At 42.9% G+C, this 7,607-nt stretch overlaps 1 protein-coding gene across 1 annotated transcript; it reads right to left on the bottom strand.

Annotated features, from left to right (window-relative positions):
* Nucleotides 1-342: 342 nt before the first annotated feature.
* On the bottom strand, nt 343-3,680 carry LOC123451214 (F-box protein At4g22280-like). The gene is made up of 4 exons (XM_045128224.1): nt 2,406-3,680; nt 2,010-2,171; nt 1,768-1,921; nt 343-666 (listed from the first exon to the last, which is right to left on the bottom strand). The coding sequence occupies exons 1-4, from the start codon at nt 3,300-3,302 to the stop codon at nt 614-616; spliced, it is 1,266 nt and encodes a 421-aa protein (XP_044984159.1). The 5' UTR covers nt 3,303-3,680; the 3' UTR covers nt 343-613.
* Nucleotides 3,681-7,607: the final 3,927 nt, after the last annotated feature.

Genomic DNA, 7,607 nt, shown 5'->3' with positions numbered 1-7,607 from the left:
CCTTGTCAAAATGTTTCAGATCACTGAATTTGGAGAGTTCAGATCGGTAGCCCACACAACTGGCCACTTCTATTTGTTCCTGGGCTGTCATGTATCAGAACCCAACTTCAGAACTGCCAAAGGGCTTGTTCGGTTAATCCCCACTACAAGGGGATTGGAGGGGATTGGAGGGGTTTGAGGTGGATTTTGACTTGCTAGGAATTTAATCCCTTTCAATCCCCTTCAAACCCCTTGAAATCCTATGAAACCGAACAAGGCCAAAATGTATATCTGCCAAAAAGGATTTCACTAGTGGAACAAAAATATTGCCGTATGAACAGTAAATACATTAACAAGTACGTATGAGATATGGCACTAGGTTCTTGACACATTATCACAACAGAAGTGAAATATATCTTCAGCAAGATAAATCAGTCAAGGGAGGCCGGTGAGAAATGTGGTACATGACAATGGTAGCAGGAAAAACAATATGACACGGTAAACCTGGTTAAGCTAGATGAGCTGAACATCTCAGTACTTAATCTAAGCTGCTTCACTTAGTCGAACCAACATGAATTTCTGACAAAAGATCGCATCCTCGTCATTGCTGCAAACTGCATTCATTCCTTAATAATTAAGATGAAATAGGCCATATGTCTTCAGTCAAGGCCTTCTCTCCCTCGAAACCTGTACAAATATGAAAGGATGAGAAGTTTGCGGAGGTGTCATTTGGGAAACAAGGAATTTCAACTCCTTGACAAGGAAACAAGGGCCACAAGATTCAGTCCATAATCTTTCAGTTTCACATATCAAACTGCAGAAAAATCTAATTACTCAAAAGTTTGCACATACCAACATCTGGTTAGAGTTGAGATCTTGATTAACTGTTAGGATTAGCTTTCTAGCAATGCCATCCCATCATCTAACAACAAATACTCGAGGCAAGATTTTTCCGACAATCTATCTAATAGAGAAGAATCAGATGGCCCTAGCAAGTAATTATAGGCCATAATGTGGGCATTGTAAGTCAACAATTAAACAAATTGAATTGTAACTGGAATAGGAAATGACAATATTGGCTGCTTTCACTATTCAGGAAACATCAAATAATTATATAAGTGCGCAACCAGTAGAAAGAAGAAAAATCCAAGCAAATGACTGAACAAGCGAGAGTACCGTATATACACTATACAGACCACCAAAGAACAAACAGAGGATATAAGAACAAAAAGAGAAAGGATACTCTGCAACCTTTTGTATCACTTTATATAAATATATAAACCCTGAATAATAATGTATAAAAGAGTAGGAATAGTAAAATATTGCATGGAACTATTCAACAAGCCAACACATAATGGTTACTGCCTAATTATAACTAGAAGTATTAAATATTAAAGATACACATTGTGTTAAAGCTTGAAACAAATCAGGAAGCCAAGCCATTATGTTCTCCTCAGAGCTACTCATTCAGACGTTTGCCTTACTGTTCAGAATGAAGCAACAAGTCACAAAAAGTCAGAACAGTTCAACAAAGTCAACATGCCGTGTTACCATTTGTGCAGTGCATTTTTCAATCTAAACACCATTGAAGGTAACACTTCCAAACAGCATATTGTGTTTTTTTTCACCACCAAATGCAGAGCAGGATTCTGATTACTCAAAAGATTTGGTATAACATTCACTCTTTCTAGTAAACTAGGAATTTCTTCACAGTTTTCATTCATCCCTGTAAATGAAGGCAAACTGCAGAAATGTACAGAGCATGGGGACTGTTGATAGTTAGCTTACATATGTTAAGTGTAGCAAGGAACTTCAAAATTTTGAGAACTTCCGCATCAACCGAGTTACATTTGACTTCGACTGCCTTAAGGTGTTTTGTTATTGCAGCTGAGCTCTCCACTGCATTGTAACCTCCTTTTATTTCCACTTTATGATTAGGTCCCTGCAGGCAAAAAGATTGAATCAAAACCGATCAGATAATAGATAGTGTAGTTTTACAGTGCAAGAATTCCCATTTTGACAAAGTATACCTTGGAAAAGAAATGAAGAGTGAGAATCTCCAGAGATGGTGAGTGTTCAAGAATACAAGCTAGTGCATGGAAGTCGTCAGGCACGCACCAGTATTCATTGAGTAACAAAGTCTTTAACTTACTAAATGTAGGGCACCATGTCAAATCCCTTCTGAAGATAAACTGCAGACATTGCAAACCGGAGAGAACAAATTAATCGTCACTACAAACATGATGATTTTTTTTTCTTTTCTCGAGATTACACGATGATTGTTTAAGAGTGGGGAATAATGTAAACACTCTAGCTGGTTGCATTGTTTATGACTGTCTAAGCATCATTCAGATGGTTAATTATAGATATTGCAACAGATATAATTAATAGGACCGCAAAAGTAAACGGAGTTAAAACATACATACCGTGTCATGTTCATCTATCAATGTCAAATTCTGAGCCTCTGATAAACCTTTGAGAAGCACCGAGTCATGAGAATGAACAGTTTGTAGATCGTAACAGCCTTGACAGTTGTCATTGTGGCAATCCCAAGAGTCGGAATAAAAACACCTGTCCACAGATTCTTTGATAAATCTGACGAATGCAGCCTTCAAGCATGGCATGGTCTCAAGCACAGGAGTCCTGTCCCAATTGTCCTCTAGGCGTAGAGAAACGAGACTTGGAACATAAATACGAGTACGGGTGTGCTGATTGAAACTGCTATCAAGGATGGCCAGGCGTTTTAGAGACACTGAAGAGATGTTCCTGACATGGACGAAACAGCCATTGATGATCACTAGATCTTGCAGCGCCGGACAGCCGGCAAAATCGAGAAAGCTGTCGTTTAACCCTATGTCAATAAGCTCTAGCCTCGTCAAATGCTGAGAGGCAAGAGGCAGGTTGTCTACATAAAAGTTAACACCATAGCCGTCCCGAGAGATATGGAGCCGGAGCAGCCGGACTTGGCAGAGTATGATGTGCCGGATCCAGAGGCTCACACGGGGCACGTCGTCGTCGGAGTCCACAGCGAACCTGAACTCACACGTGTCGACAGGCGCCCGGCAGCGGAGGAGCAGGAGGTGGTTGACAAACTCGCGGAGCTCCTGGACGGGCGTCACCTCCGACTCCTGGCCGCCGGTGATGCGCAGGCCTGTGGCGGATTTCCAGAGGTGGCGCCAGCGCCGGGCGAGCACGCAGGTCCTCACGGCCTGCTGCGCCGGGAGGAAGGAGAGGACGTGCTGCAGGAGATCCTCCGGCAGGGCGCCGATGGTGCCCTCGCCGCTGGCCAGAGCGGCCCTCTTGCCTTGTTGCGGCGGTGGCATTCCGTCAAACAGGTGGCGGGCGTCGAAGCTGCGGCACGACCGTAGAAGACACGATTTGCACGCAACGCCGGCGTGGTGGCAAAGAGGGGAGACGGAAGCAGGGGTCGCCGCCGCACCTCGCAGCCGGCAGTTTTCCCGCCGCAGCCGAGGGTGGAAGAATAGAATAGCAAGTGATACGATACGAGCGACTACGCGATGCTCAACGTACCGAGGCCGACCAACGGCGCGAAGGTCGCTACTGATACGAGCAATCGAGCGCCAAGGAGACTATCCGGGATGAGGAGTTGGAGAAACGCGTTTGCGACATGGAAGAAAAGGACCTTAAATTGGGCTGAGAAGCTTGCGGGTTCACGGCTCACGGGATTTAATAGGGCCTCCTTGATTTGCAGGATTTTAAAAACGCAGGAACAGGAAAAATAGAGGGTTGAAATGACATGTCCATTTAAACCTTATAGGATTAGAAAGGAGTGTTTGATGCCACAGAAAAAAACAAAGGAATTGTAAAAAGAGGTTGGAGTGGATGTTAGATTTCCTATGAAATGTAGTACAAAAGATTTCACAGGAAAAAATCCTATTGAATCCAATCCTATGAATCAAAGGATCAATGTAGAAAAAATTCCTAAGGATTTCAATCCTCCAAAAATCCTATAGAATTCCTTTGAATCAAAGGAGCCCTAAAGGTGGTGAGAGCTGGCGCTCCTGTTGTACCTCATAAAAATCATACTTAAAGTTGATCTAAATTGTCCACTATACCATCTATAAAGTGAGGAAAACGATTTGGTTTTTTCAGTCAAAGCCGTTGTCTCACACAGTTCTTAAAGCCCGAGACCATGATTTATCATGATCATGTCTGAGGCGTAGTGGCTTGAGCGTCTCTCTTCCATCAAGAAAAACTAGGTTCGTTCTTTGGTTATAACACTTTTTTTCTTCCTTTTTTTAAAAAAAACCTTTTCTCTTTATTAGCAGCAAGGATGCACCTCTTTTTTTCATGTTACATAATCCGACCTCGCTCTTTTATACAAATTTCGACCAGTATATATAGGATCACATGTTTTCTAAAATATCAACAAGAGACCTAAATAACTACGGCGGGAAGGTGCATTTAAAGGATAAACGAGAAATTATTCCCTGTCTCGTGGGGCTGGATTTCAGATGACTGTGAATGTGAAGGTGGTATATTAGTTGACAGAGAAAGTATAAGTAGTATTCTAATATCAGGAAAAGTTATATTTAAATTGTTAATATATTGTTGTGTTTAAAATAAAAATTCCAAACAAAAACAGAGTCACAGTTTGTATTTGTGATGAATAACTGGAGTTTCAATTGGCAAATTTAAATTAAGTTTTCTAAAATACATTGTGCTCTCTAGGTTAGCGGCACGTAATCCACCAACTAAATGTATTATATTTTTATAAGTGCAACCAGCGTTCAAATTTATTTGATTTTAAATTGAGAAGGTTGACTGTACATTATGTGTTCTTAATAGCTTGATTTGAACATCGTACAATTGCTAATCTGTTGCAGCGCACGGGCACTTTTCTTACTCTAATTGGAGAGCCACCAACCATGCCCCGATGACCCATGGTGTGTAGATGTGTAGACAATACACCGGGGATGTTCCAACAGACGAGGAGGAGCTCACTATTTCCTAGGACGAGGAGGAGCTTGCGATTTCTAGACTCCTCCTACCCAATATGTCGACACACTAGGAGTACTAGGGTCTGATGTTTTATTTGTACATGCTCCTGGTGCAATGCACGGACTCTTTTGCTAGTAGTACTCAAATACATATGTGAACTTGAGGAGTTGGAGTACGCATTTTACCCATCACTGAAAATTCAAATCAAAAACCTCTAACACGATACCAGGGATACACTACCAACGTGTTTTGTTGTCTCCATCAATTTTAGCTGCATTGCATGTACTTCTCATATGAATCTAGCTAAGAAAATGCAAACAAAAGAAGAGGAAGAAGCAACAACAAAAGAAGAGGAAGAAGCAACCAGGGGAACTCGTTCACATGGTACCTCGTTTTCTTGAAAGGTGGCAAAATATGTGGCCGACATGCATAGCCAACATCTCCTATGTAAAACTTGTCATCGGAGATGTTGATGCCATCAGGACGACTCATGATGTCACTGAGTATGTTAGCATCATGTGATGACTCTTCCCAACTACCCAACACATATGTGAACTTTAGATCAAAGTCGACAGCAACAAGGACATTCAGGCTTGTGTAGTGCTTTCTACCCATGTATGCTACAAATTATGACCTCAACACTCTAGCAGCGTGTCACACCCAAGATGCGACCCTATCCTCAATTTGGCTCGAGGGCCTCGTCAGGGATAGAAGCGCATCTCGTCGTGTCGCAAGAATGGATATCGTTACAAGTACATGTACTGAAAAGAAGAGGTATATATTGAGTTGGCTTACACTCGTCACAAGCTACATCAGAGTCACATCAGTACATTACATATTCATCAAGAGTAAGAGTAGGGTCCGACTACGGACGAAAAACAAACGAGAAAAAAATAAGAACGACGTCCATCCTTGCTATCCCAGGCTGCCGGCCTGGAACCCATCCTAGTTCGATGAAGAAGAAGAAGAAGAAGAAGAAGAAGCAACTCCAAATGAACAATCAACGCGCTCGCGTCAAGTAACCTTTACCTGTACCTGCAACTGGTGTTGTAGTAATCTGTGATACCAACTTGTCACGCCCAAGATGCGACCCTATCCTCAATTTGGCACGAAGGCCTCGTGAGGGATAGAAGCGCATCTTGTCGTGTCGCAAGAATGGATATCATTACAAGTACATGTACTGAAAAGAAGAGATATATAAATAGAGTTGGCTTACACTCGCCACAAGCTACATCAGAGTCACAGCAGTACAGTACATAATCATCAAGATTAAGAGCAGGGTCCGACTACGGACGAAAACAAACAAGAAAATAAGAACGACGTCCATCCTTGCTATCCCAGGCTGCCTGCCTGGAACCCATCCTAGATCGATGATGAAGAAGAAGAAGAAGCAACTCCAAATGAACAATCAACGCGCTCGCGTCAAGTAACCTTTACATGTCCCTGCAACTGGTGTTGTAGTAATCTATGAGCCACAGGGGACTCAGCAATCTCATTTCCAAAGGTATCAAGACTAGCAAAGCTTAATGGGTGAGGTATGGTTAAGTGGTGAGGTTGCTGCAGCGGCTAAGCATATATTTGGTGGCTAACTTACGAGTACAAGAAAATAAGAGGGGGAAGATCTACGCATAGCGGACGTGAACTACGGATGATCAAATGAATGATCCTGAACACCTGCCTACGTCAGACATAACCCCACCGTGTCCTCGATCGGAGAAGGAAATCACGAAGGAGACAATCACGGTTACGCACACAGTTGGCAAGTTTTAATTAATTAACTTCAAGTTATCTAGAACCAGTGTTAAACAAAGCTTCCATGTTGCCACATAACCGCGGGCACGGCTTTCCGAAAGATTTAACCCTGCAGGGGTGCTCCAACTAGTGCATCACAAATTACCACAAGCCGCATAGAAATCCTCAATCACGAAACTCGCGATCTCGTCGGATTCCTTAGTGGAAAACCTCAACTCTGAGATTACCCAAAGCATCATCGGAATCCCGATGCACAAGATATCTCGTCAAAGGTAAAACTAATCCAGCAAGGCCGCCCGACGTGTCGATGGTCTCGATAGGAGCCGCGTATCTCGTTCTCAGGACACGACGGATAAGCACAGCGTACGGTGGCCTGATAGAAATCTCCCGAGTTGCCCCGGGTTGGCCCCACAAACGGATCTAGTTTTGGACCAGCACCAACAGCACTGCCCCCCTGTATTATGTGAAATTACTCCTCGGGTTCATGACGCCCTATGCTTTCAGTATTAACAAAATTATTATGTTGGGCAAATGTAGTACCAATGTTGGGCCTTGCCAGACCAGCTTTAATCTAAAACAAATTATCAAGGGGGTCCCCATAACAACCACGATCGTGTTAGGAGCGCTCGACTATGGAACATAACACCGGTAGCCGAAACTAAGGGGGCAAAGGTGGAACAAAACACCAGGCTAGAAAGGCCGAGCCTTCCACCTTTTACCAAGTATATAGGTGCATTAAATTAAATAGCATTAATATATGGTGATATGACAAGGAACCCATGTTATCACATGAAAGCAACTACACCTGCAACTAGCAACACTAACAACATGGTAAGGCAAGCAGTAACATAGCCAATCAGTGGTTTGCTAGGTCGATCAGGTTGAAGGTATCATGGCATTGTTGAGAGGCTGAA

Source organism: Hordeum vulgare, chromosome 4H, assembly GCF_904849725.1.
Source record: "Hordeum vulgare subsp. vulgare chromosome 4H, MorexV3_pseudomolecules_assembly, whole genome shotgun sequence".
NCBI classification, from domain to species: Eukaryota; Viridiplantae; Streptophyta; class Magnoliopsida; order Poales; family Poaceae; genus Hordeum; species Hordeum vulgare.
This window is presented reverse-complemented; position numbering and strand designations above follow the sequence as displayed.

Coding starts and splice junctions, on each gene's coding strand:
- LOC123451214 (XM_045128224.1), bottom strand. CDS start 3,302: ATGCCACCGCCGCAACAAGGCAAGAGGGCCGCTCTGGCCAGCGGCGAG. Junction 2,172..2,405: donor TGATAGATGAACATGACACG/GTATGTATGTTT, acceptor CAATGTCTGCAG/TTTATCTTCAGAAGGGATTT. Junction 1,922..2,009: donor CTCTTCATTTCTTTTCCAAG/GTATACTTTGTC, acceptor TTTTGCCTGCAG/GGACCTAATCATAAAGTGGA.